At 41.8% G+C, this 12,444-nt stretch overlaps 1 protein-coding gene across 4 annotated transcripts in view; it reads right to left on the bottom strand.

Moving 5' to 3' along the window:
• Positions 1–12,444, bottom strand: part of atp8a1 (ATPase phospholipid transporting 8A1) — a 358,923-nt gene that overhangs the window by 32,241 nt on the left and 314,238 nt on the right. For all 4 annotated transcript variants that reach the window (XM_063043220.1, XM_063043222.1, XM_063043221.1 and 1 more), the window contains one exon: positions 6,837–6,893. In XM_063043220.1, the coding sequence (XP_062899290.1) occupies positions 6,837–6,893 (57 nt within the window). The remainder of the gene's footprint in view (positions 1–6,836; positions 6,894–12,444) is intronic.

Genomic DNA, 12,444 nt, shown 5'->3' with positions numbered 1-12,444 from the left:
TTTGTGTTCCTCCAGCATTTTGCGTGTGTCGCTCAATGTTCCCAGCATCTACAGAACTTACGTTATTACTTGTTCACAAGTTTTTCCAATTTCCCTTAACAGTGAAAAAATAGTCTCCATCAGAAGCCTATTTTGAATGTTATATTACAAAACGTTTGCTCTATGAAACTGCAAATAATAAAATTCACTACTCAAGAAAACATTGTTGCAAAATAATCTGTTTTTATAGTGGTTGTTAAGCTATATTCTCTTTAAAGGGACTGAATAGCTTTAGTACGGTCTTGAAATGATGACTAAATAAATAATACAAGATATCAGAGTTCAATATTTTCAGCAATAGGCATACAGGGTAGAAAGAATAGCTTTTACCACCATAAAACAAAATCTTGTTACAAATTTGTTCTGAGTGCACTTCCTGGAGGGAATGTGAATGAAATCAAGGCAGAAGCTAATCTACCCATGCCAAGAACATATTGTCTTGATCTGGTTGGGCACATTTCTATTTCTAGGAAGAATATTGTTCAACTTGGGGAGTTGCCAAATACTTATAAATGAAGCAGTCTTAATCAGTATGGGGCATTGGTATAATCATTGCTTCTTTACACCAAGCCTTCTTTGTGACAGGAGATTAACATAATTGGGAAAAGCCCACAGAGGCAGCTAATTCCACAATCCTGCAGTCATGAGGAGAATGACAATTGTAGACAATTGGGACACTGTAGTCCCAATTTCCGAAAATCCATCCTTGTGACCACACTTCCACATTTGAGATCCAAAATTATTCAACACAGAGGGAGCATTCAAAATGGAAACTAGCCGTCAAATATTGATTGGAACAAAGAAATAATTTTCACCTAAGTGATAACAGCCATAGGCTTAAGAATAGATCTCTGAAACACTTGTAGTCAAATGTCATGTGGGACATTTTGCCTAACTTGATTATAAAGTTCCAATTCACTTCCATTTCTTTATACGGCCAAATGTTGTCAAGAAAGCTTTCTTTCAATCTGTTAATTATTTCTTTGTTTACAATTATCAAGTACAATATTCTTCACGTTGTCATTTTTACAAGTAGCTGTTTTACAATTTCTTTCAATTGTTTTTAGTTCAAATTGATGTTATTTTATTTTAAAGAATTTATTTGTTGAGGACAGAATCATTTCCTGCTACCCTTTCAATTACTTGATTTATTTTGACAACTTTATAAAGTAGGATATATGTAAGTTAAATAATACAAACTTGCTTGAGCAATTACCACTGAAAGGAGCATTCAAGGAGTCATATTCATCAATTTTCATGGTAAATAGAATGTAATGGAGAAAAATGTAAAGGTATCCACTGTGGTAGGAAAAATGAGCAAGGAAAGCATCTTGTGAACTTCTGTTCTGGTGTTATAACATTTTTAAATGGTCCTTTTGTATGACAAAATGGGCTCCTGACCGCACTATCGAGCTTGACATGGCCTTGCACTTTATTGTCTGCCTGCACTCTACTTTAATGCTACATTCTGCAATATGCATTGCTTTTCCCTTGTACTAGCACAATATACTAGATGATGTACTGATCTGTCTGGAAGGCATGCAGACAAAGTTTTTTCAATGTTATTTGTGACAATAGACCAATTTGCCAATGTATTTCTCTCAAGATTCTTTATCCTGGTGAAGTTCATCTCTTCTCTCAACATTGCTCACTGCCTTCTCAGGATGCTGAGTATTCCCTTAAGAGAAGAGTATCAGTACTGTTTGGGTACAATAGAAGATTAGAGCTAGAATTACTTCTATTGATTCATCATGTAACCCAGTATCTGAACGAGGTCTGCAGCATCAGCTGCGACTCTATCCAGTACATCACAAGCATATCCTTCCACACCATTGGCAGTATCTCCAGGAAGCACTGCCTCATCACTAGAGTTTAGGGACACTAGCCTGAAAGCACGTACAACCAGGCAGAAGCACAGCTTCGATCCTGTGGTTATAGAACTAATTAACAGGTCCCTAGCACGGTAAGATGGAGGCTTGACCTCACATACTATCTCAATATGATTTTGCACCTCACTGTCGACCTGCACTGCACTCTCTCAGTAACTGTAATACTCTATTCTGCACTCTGTTAATGTTTTACCTTCTACTGCCTCAATGCACTGCTGTAATGAATTGATCTGTAAGAACAGTATGCACATTTTTTAAAAACTGTTCTCTGCCAATGTGACAATAATAAACCAATTTACTATGACTATCTTGCACTAAAATGGACTTTGTTTTGTTTGTTCTAATTGTGTTCTTCCTTTTAAAAGTTGTGTTTAACATGCTTAATTTGTTTCTCTTGTGAATGCTGCATTTATGATGCCACGTTCCTGTGATGCTGCTGCAGTAAAATTTTTCATTGCACTTGTGCATACGTGAACTTGTACATTTAACAATAAACTCAACTTTGATTCATGGTTGATTTGACTAGCAGCTACAAACAAGAGAAAATCTGCAGTTGTTGGACATCCAAGTAACACACACAAAATGCTGGAGGAACTCAGCAGGTAAGGGCAGCATCTATGCAAAAGAGTACCATCGAAGTTTCGGCCAAGACCCTTCGGCAGGACTGGAGAAAAAAGGATGAGAAGTCATAAGAAGGCAGGGGAGGGGAGGAAGAATCGCAAGGTTATAGGTGAAACTAAAAGGGGGAGGGGTGAGGTACAGAGCTGGGAAGTTGATTGGTGAAAGAGATACAGGGTGGGCGAAGGGGGAATCTGACAGGAGAGGACAGAAGGCCATGGAAGAACGAAAAGGAGGAGCACCAGAGGGAGGTGATGGGCAGGTAAGGAGATGAGATGAGAGAGGGAAATGGAAATGGGGAATGGTGAAGGTGGGCGGCCATTACCAGAAGCTTGAGAAATCAATGTTCATGCCATCAGGTTGGAGGCTACCCAGACAGAATACAAGGTGTTCTTCCTCGAACCTGAGTGTGGCTTCAGTGCGACAGTTGAGGAGGCGCCCATACAAATTTGTTTTTTATTATTATTTGGGGTCTGATGAATGATCCATCATCCAAAACTTTGACTGCTTCTCTTTTCACAGACGCTGCCTGACTCACTTTCTTGCACTTCTCATTTTCATTTTCTTTTCTCATCATACACACAATTTAAGATACCTCATTACCATTAACAGCTCATTACACAGGCCTAATAGCATGTGCTGATAAATGCCCTCACTAATCCATTTTGACACATCCTAAAGTCTCACTTCCTTTATTCTCCATATATCTTCACTGCCCTACTGAAAATCTACCTGCACCCCTCTTTCCCAGTTTTGATGAAAGGTACAGACCCAAAGCCTCGACTCGTTCCACAGATGTTGCTTTTCCAGCACTTTTTGTTTTTACTTCAGATTTCCAGCAATTGCAGTTGGTTTTCATTTGCAGTGAATTCTTGTTCAAAAGAAGCCAAACGCACTCCAAATGCCACAAGAAAGAATCAAGGGATAAAGTAAAAGACTCCTCTGGTTTCCACCAGGGTAGTAAACAGCATGCTGAAATCACTCCTCATCAATGCAAGTTATTCCCTGAGTGAAAAGCACAGAAATTAACACGAGCATAAATACATTCACAATATTTATTGTGAATTTATTTTTGCTCAAGTTTAAATGTGAAGGAGACAGAGAGCTTAGTAACATGGCAACGTGACAACAATTTTTCCCTCAACGGCAAAACAAACGATAAGGTACCCTATTGCAAGGCTTATTGAGAAAGTAAGGAGGCATGGGATCCAAGGGGACACTGCTTTGTGGATTCAGAACTGGCTTGCCCACAGAAGGCAAAGAGTGGTTGTAGATGGGTCATTTTCTGCATGGAGGTCGGTGACCAGTGGTGTGCCTCAGGGATCTGTTCTGGGACCCTTACCCTTCATGAATTTTATAAATGACCTGGATCAGGAAGTGGAGGTATGGGTTAGAAAATTTGCTGATGACACAAAGGTTGGAGGTGTTGTGGATAGTGTGGAGGGCTGTCAGAGGTTACAGCGGGACATTGATAGGATGCAAAACTGGGCTGAGAAGTGGCAGATGGAGTTCAACCCAGATAAGTGTGAAGTGGTTCATTTTGGTAGGTCAAATATGATGGCAGAATATAGTATTAATGGTAAGATTCTTGGCAGTGTGAGGGATCAGAGGGATCTTGGGGTCCGAGTCCATAGGACGCTCAAAGCAGCTGCGAAGGTTGACTCTGTGGTTAAGAAGGCATATGGTGTATTGGCCTCCATCAATCGTGGAATTGAATTTAGGAGCTGAGAGGGAATGTTGCAGCTATATAGGACCCTGCTCAGACCCAACTTGGAGTACTGTGCTCAGTTCTGCTCGCCTCACTGCAGGAAGGATGTGGAAGCCATAGAAAGGGTGCAGAGGAGATTTACAAGGATGTTGCCTGGATTGGGGAGCATGCCTTATGAAAACAGGTTGAGTGAACTCGGCCTTTTATCCTTGGAGCGACGGAGGATGAGAGGTGACCTGATAGAGGTGTATAAGACGATGAGGGGCATTGATTGTGTGGATAGTCAGAGGCTTTTTTCCCAGGGCTGAAATGGTTGCCACAAGAGGACACAGGTTTAAGGTGCTTGGAAGTAGGTACAGAGGAGATGTAAGGGGTAAGTTTTTTACTCAGAGTGGTGAGTGTGTGGAATGGGCTGCCGGCAACGGTGGTGGAGGTGGATACGATAGGGTCTTTTAAGAGACTTTTGGATAGGTACACGGAGCTTAGAAAAATAGAGGGCTGTAGGTAAGCCTAGTAATTTCTAAGGTAGGGACATGTTTGGCACAACTTTGTGGGCCGAAGGGTCTGTATTGTGCTGTAGATTTTCTATGTTTCTATGGTCATTGCCTTCAGGTAATGGGGCAATGGACATGCTAATATTTTCATCAACGGAGCAGAAGACAGTTTCTGAGGTCTTCTGCAAGGTAGGCAATTGCTGTGAATTTGACCCAGTAATGATAAGGGAAGGGTGACATATTCCCAAGATGGTCTGCAACATTACAGGGCATTTTAAGATGATAATGCTCCCCGCACCTGTTAACTTCATCTCCAGGTTTTCTAGGTTAATTATTTGAAGTTGCCCTTAAAAGGCAGCTGGCTGATTTGATGCTGGTCATCTTGTAGACAGCATTCGAAGCAACCGCAAGGCATTGGAATCAGAGCGAATTAACATTATTGCTGGAAGAGTGCCTAAGGGTGCTGTTCTGGGGCAGCAGCAAAGCAGACACATGGCATATCATAAACACATGCCGGTAACCTTGAGCAACACACAACCTGCTGGAGGGGCTCAGCAGGTCAGGCAGAAATCTACTGAGAGGAATAAACAGTCAACGTTTCCGGTGGAGACACTTCATCAGGATTGGAGAGGAAGAGAGTGGAAGCCATAATGTGGTGGTGGGGGGAGGGGAATGAGTACAAGCTGGCAGGTGAGGGGGAAGGTGGGTGAGGAAAGAAACTGGGAGGTAAGTAGCAGAAGAGGTAAAAGGCTGAAGGAGGAGGAACCAAAGAGGAGAGGACAGTGGACACAGAAGAAAGGGAAGGAGGAGGGGCACCAGAAAGAGGAAATGGACAGGTGAGAAGGGAACCAGAATGGGGAATGGGAAAAAGAGGGAAGAAAGGGACGGGAGTGAAATTATCAGAAGTTAGAGAAATTGATTTTCATGCCATCAGATCGGTGGCTCCTCAGACAGAATATGAGATGTTGCTCAGTCAACTAGTGTGTCGTCTTCATCATAGTGGTAGAAGGGTCATGGTCAGAATAGGGATGGGAATTCCAATTGAAATGGGTGGCCACTAAGAAATCCTGCATTTTGTGGCGTATGGAGTGAAGATGCTCTAAAAAAGCAGTCCCCTATTCTAAGTCGGTTCTCACCAATGCAGAGGCCATTGCACCAGGAGCACCAGATACAATACACCACTCCAACAGACTCCAGGTGAAATGTCCCCTCACCTGGAAGGACTGTTTGGGGCCCTAATTATTCCTGCTATGTTATTTGCTGAAGGATACCTTGCTCTTGATTTAATCTTGTATTAATAGTATGAGTGTGACCAGCCCAATTAACTTTCCAGTTGATATTGATTCTCAGGTTTTTATTGATCAGGTTGCAGCAATAACAATGGTGTTGAATTTAAAGGGGAGTTAGTTGTTATCGGAAACCATTATTGCAAGGTGCCTTCATAACAAACATGTCAGATGTCATGTGTACATCCATGCCTGAATGTTGTCAATACTGGCATGCATGCTGGCACAGACTGCTTCATTTTGAGGAACTCAGCTTCCTGGTATCATCATCAATCATTCAAACTCCTTAAGTTACAATGGAGGGAACGTTATTGGTGAAGCAGCTGGGGATGGTTAGATGCGGGATCTGATTCAGGAACGTTCTGCAAATATTGTCCATAAGGCTTAAGTTATTACTTAGTATGAACAGATCTTTGTTCGTAATTTAAAAAATGAGTTGCTGGAGGAATTCTAAATGAGTCAAAATAAAGGGCTTCAACCTGAAATGTTGACTGTCCATGTTTGTCTACAGATGTTGCTAAACTCACTGAGTTCTTCTTGCAGCTTCTTTTTTTGCCCCACATTCCAGCATATGCCATCTCTTCCTTTGTGTCCCCTGTTCTTTGTGATCAACTTGCCTCAGTGGAGGGCATGCTTCTGGATTCCCACTGCCTTCAACTTTATTTGGGCTCCTTGGGACTCAATCACGTCATGACCTATCAACCAACCATGCTCCATTATAGACACAGCAAGCCCCAAAAAGAAACATTTTATGAACATATCACAAATGTAGAATTATATATCATGGATCTTTGCTACTTACTGTGGTCCAGGACGAGGTTTCCAAACCAGCTTTTAAACAAACAGTAATTACCACAAACTGTGGAGAGAAAGAAATAAATGGCAAGTGACATTGCATCATAAATAAAATTCTATCAGTGAATCTTGTCTTTGCTATGGTTTGCAATTGCTGAGAATCATAGGTTTTAAGAAATCCTCTGAAGATAATTAACTGCTGAGTTAGCGCACACATTCTAATAGGTTGTGAATTTTTAGAAGGGAGTTCAATCTGCAAGGAACAAGCAAATGAATGTATACAGATGGCTCAGAAAATATCCTCTTTGGGATGGGGAAGTGTTTCCAAGGTCCACAGCTCACTTACATTCCCTTTGGCTTCTTTGGAAGTCCAAGTACTTACCAACAACTCAATAAAGTTCAATACCTGAACCATTTAATTTAGATTCTACTGCTACAGCCACAACTGAGTGTTTCCTGCAGTCTTATTGATTTGTTCAGATTTATCTGTCTTAAGGTTGGTAGCTTGACATCACATGGCATTTCAGCATCTGGCACCACTGACCCTGACGGGACATCTCATTCCAGCTTTTTAAATAAACAGATGCCTTGCATTTTACAGACGAGGCAGAAGTATTGGAGACTCAGTGCAGCTAGGATTTTAGACAGGTTGGGCTCCACTCATGTTGTGACAGGTGGCTTACAGCACCCCTACAGGTTTTCCATGCACCCTTCTTGTAAAACTGCAGCATCTGACATTACTCTTCTAAACTCACCTTCAAATCTAAAGGTAGCTCGTTCCTTTAGAAAGCTAAATATTTCAACCTTCAGTGAAATGAATGAAATTGGTTAAGATCTCCTGAGTACACTGCCAATATTTCTGTTCCAGATGTGGTAGTAATTCTTCTCCTGAGACTGGTCCGACTCATTTCCAACCTGCCCCTGCTGTTCTTTTTTTTTGTATCCAGTAGCAGGAAACACAAGGGAGATGAATTTTCAACTAATATATCAAAGCTTATGAGTCTGATTGAGGAGGTTGGGAGCTATACTAGAAATATTAATAACACACTCCATCTAGTTACTAAATGACATTCATTTACCACTGATTTTGTTTAAACGGCTCTGTGCTAAAGAAAAACAATACAACTTATTTAAACAAGTATTTTAATCCAGATAAACAGAAAAATCCAAATAAAAGTCACACTATTATAAACTGCCAGTTATGAAACAACATTCAAATTAGACATTATTAGTGCTTTGATTAACTGTGTTTGCCCGGTCTTTAAATGGACACGTGGAGACTTTTGTCCTGCCTGCAGAATTTCTTTTGCTCTGATGGTTCTGCATCATTGGAGTGGTTACTGTGTTGGGTTTAAGATGCTTATCTGAAAAGTAATCATAATTGTCTGAATCTACTCCAACAGGCAGCACTTTGTGTAACCTTAGAGCACATAGCCTCCTCAATAGCCAACATCATTCACCTTTGAGGGATGAATTCTCATTACATCAGCCGGTAAATGACCTCAGTAACTCCTGCTGCTGTACATTTTTATTGGCAGTCCTTTTAGCCGATCTTTCAAAACTTTCATCTGTTTTATGGGGTAAAATGGACTAAGTGCAAAATGGATACTGAGACGTGGGATGACATTTTATGGTGCTGGGAGGATAACAGTTCATGGTCTCTTAAATTTCACAGCAGTCAGTCAAAATATCTAACCTCTCATTAATATCTTCCCTTTGTGATTCCCAGAATATTACTCTACCAAGGTGCCCTATTGTGGCTTCTACCCATTGTGAACAACTTTTTTTGTTACTGTACTTGACTTTAGTCCTCAGGTTTCAACTGTTCCACCTCTGATAATATAATCTCTTAAATGTTGGATGCTCTCAGTTGCATTCAGCATATTGTCATTATTGTTTGAGGCTACAGAAACGAATGAAGTTCCAAAACTCTCATTTGCCGTTCGGCTCTAACTTTGTTCGCCGGTCTCCTGTGTGGAACCTTATTGAAGACGTCTGAAAGTTCAATATTTCCCCCCATTCATGAAATTAGACACATTGTCAAAAAGCTTAATAGATGAGTCAAACATTATTTTTACCTTTATAAATCCACAGCGACACTTCTCAATTATGTTATTATTTTCAGAGTGTCCTGATAAATCACTTTTCTTTTTGTAGTTTCCTGCATTTTGCAATGGTCAAAGTCAGGATAACAGGCCAGTAATGCCCTATTTTCTCCTTTCCTTTCATAAATAATGGGATCACATTTGCTACCTTCCAACTTTCAGAAGACTATGGAACTTTGGAAGATGATAACTAGAGAATCCACCATTACAACTACATTTCTACAAACTCTGGGATGTACTCATCAGGCCCTTCAGATTTACCCGTTTTTAGGATCATTAACTTCAAATAATTAATTAATACATTACTTAAGAGGAAGACAGCTTTGGTTGAACATCTGCATGCAATAATCTTCAGAAGGCCAATTCCCTTCTGCATATAGCAGAACTTCACCAGTTACTTGTATCACTTTCAATAGAAGCACAGCATTGTGATGTCAATGCAAGGTACAGTTACAGGCATTTCTATTTCACAGCTGCCTGGACTATTCATGTGATCAAATCAAGCTCACACCAATACTGCCTGGTTTCACTAATTCTCCTTTCCCAATGATCTGGCGCACAAATGTGAAAAGACTGACCCCGTTTTACAGTTTTGCAAGTCTGTGATATCATTTTCCCTAGCCAAGTCTCCATTCCCTGCTTCTTTGAGAGTGATAACTGTTGTCCCACAGAAACCAGGGCCAAATGGCAGCTGGTGTGGGATGAAAGGGATACTGCCCCACAGTTCAATGCAAAATCCTGAATATCATTACTGACAACTAACAAACCATGCTGCTACATGTTGTTAATCCAATACCAACATTCTTTAATGACAATCCACAATCTTACCCTCCTCACAAGTACGAATGATATAAGCTAGATGGCAACCACGCTATTCTTTGCTACATTATAGTCGCCTTAACATTAAGGTACCCCAGTGCAGTGTCACGGCAGTGTAGTGGTTAGCACGATGCTATTACTGCTCAGGGTGTTGGAGCTCAGAGTTCAATACCAGTGTCCTTTGTAAGGAGTTTGTATGTCCTCCCTGGGGATTATGTGGGTTTCCTCTGGGTGCTCTGAGTTCCTCCCACAGTCCAAAGCTATTAATTGTTCACTGTAAATTGCTCCATGGTTAGGGAAGGGTTAAATTAGGGTTGCTGCTGCTACGGCTTTATCACTACATAAATAAGTAAAGTTATATTTAGTTCCTCCAGCCCTGAACCAGAATAGTCTGTAGAAACTCTGGAGGCACACTTCAGGTCACTGGAAGAGTATTCCTACACAGTTTGGCCAGAGTTTTCTATTCTTTACTGCATGATACAGAATACCCTGCCTAAAGAGCAATTGTGGTATGAGCAGCATTGAATGAGACTACTGCTCTTTCCAAATTAAATGTAGGAATAAGAGGAACTTTCTCAAAGTTTCTACACATTCCAAAACACACATTTAAAGCAAGCTCTCATTCCACCACCATACAACATTCTGGTTCCTTCCTCCAAGGTGTTCACTCCATCTGGTATGGGAGCAGCCGAGCATCAGACCGGAAGTCCCTACAAAGGACTGTGAGAACAGCTGAGAGGATATTAGGGGCCTCCCTAGCACCCATCTGGGACATTTATCAGGAACGCTGTGTACGCAGAGCCCTTAGTATTATCAAAGATCCCACCGATCCAGCTGGCATCCTCTACAAATTTCTACCATCAGGCAGCAGATTACAATACACAAAGACAAGAATGGTCAGGATGGGAAACACAAACATAAGGAATTCTGCGGAGTCTGGAGTTTCAAGCAACACACACAAAAGTTGCTGGTGAACGCAGCAGGCCAGGCAGCATCTACAGGAAGAGGTACAGTCGATGTTTCGGGCCGAGGCCCTTCGTCAGGACTAACTGAAAGAAGAGCTAGTAAGAGATTTGAAAGTGGAAGGGGGAGGGGGAGATCCAAAATGACAGGAGAAGACAGGAGGGGGAGGGATGGAGCCAAGAGCTGGACAGTTGACTGGCAAAAGGGATATGAGAGGATCATGGGACAGGAGGCCTAGGGAGAAAGAAAAGGGGGAGGCCGGGGAAAAAGCCCAGAGGATGGGCAAGGGGTATAGTGAGAAGGACAGAGGGAGAAAAAGAATGTGTGTATATAAATAAATAACGGATGGGGTACGAGGGGGAGGTGGGGCATTAGCGGAAGTTTGAGAAGTCAATGTTCATGCTATCAGTTTGGAGGCTACCCAGACGGAATATAAGGTGTTGTTCCTCCAACCTGAGTGTGGCTTCATCTTTACAGTAGAGGAGGCCATGGATAGACATATCAGAATGGGAATGGGACGTGTAATTAACATGTGTGGCCACTGGGAGATCCTGCTGATGGGAAACAGTTTCTTCCCTCAGGCTTTGGGCTTCTGAACTCCCTGCTGCATCGCATTCAAAGTGTCACTGGTTAATCTGTTCTGTACCTGACAATGGAAGAACAGCAGGCTGTGAAGAAAGCTAATGGCATGCTGGCCTTCATAACAAGGGAAATTGAGTATAAGAGCGAAGAGGTCCTTCTGCAGCTGTACAGGGCCCTGGTGAGACCACACCTGGAGTACTGTGTGCAGTTTTGGTCTCCAAATTTGAGGGAGGACATTCTTGCTATTGAGGGAGTGCAGTGTAAGTTCACAAGGTTACTTCCCGGGATGGCGGGACTGTCATATGTCAAAAGATTGGAGCAACTGGGCTTGTATACTCTGGAATTTAGAAGGCTGAGAGGGGATTTTATTGAAATATATAAGATTATTAAGGGATTGGACACGCTGGAGGCAGGAAGCATGTTCCCGCTGATGGGTGAGTCCAGAACCAGAGGTCACAGTTTAAGAATAAGGGGTAGGCCATTTAGAACGGAGTTGAGGAAAAACTTTTTCACCCAGAGAGTGGTGGATGTATGGAATGCTCTGTCCCAGAAGGCTGTGGAGGCCAAGTCTCTGGATGCTTTCAAGAAAGAGATGGATAGAGCTCTTAAACATAGCGGAATCAAAGGTTATGGGGATAAGGCAGGAACTGGATACTGATTGTGGATGATCAGCCATGATCATAGTGAATGGCGGTGCTGGCTCGAAGGGCCGAATGGCCTACTCCTGCACCTATTGTCTAATATTTAATTTATACACTTTAGTTTGTTTATTTATATGTAATTCACCTGTAGATTTTATCCTTACTTTCCCAAGTTATTGTGCTTTATATGTGTGTTATGTGTACTACTGTACTTTACACCCTGGTCCAGAGAAATGTTGCAACACACACAAAAACTGCTGGTGAACACAGCAGGCCAGGCAGCATCTATAAGAGGAGGTACAGTCGACGTTTCTGGCCAAGACCCTTCATCAGGACTAACTGAAAAAAAGAGATAGTAAGCCTTTCAGTTAGTCCTGATGAAGGGTCTCGGTTCGAAACGTCGACTGTACCTCTTCCTATAGATGCTGCCTGGCCTGCTGCGTTCACCAGCATTTTTTGTGTGTGTTGCTTGAATTTCCAGCATCTGCAGATTTCCTCGTGTTTC

Source organism: Mobula hypostoma, chromosome 3 (genome assembly GCF_963921235.1).
Source record: "Mobula hypostoma chromosome 3, sMobHyp1.1, whole genome shotgun sequence".
Lineage (NCBI taxonomy): Eukaryota > Metazoa > Chordata > Chondrichthyes > Myliobatiformes > Myliobatidae > Mobula > Mobula hypostoma.
This window is presented reverse-complemented; position numbering and strand designations above follow the sequence as displayed.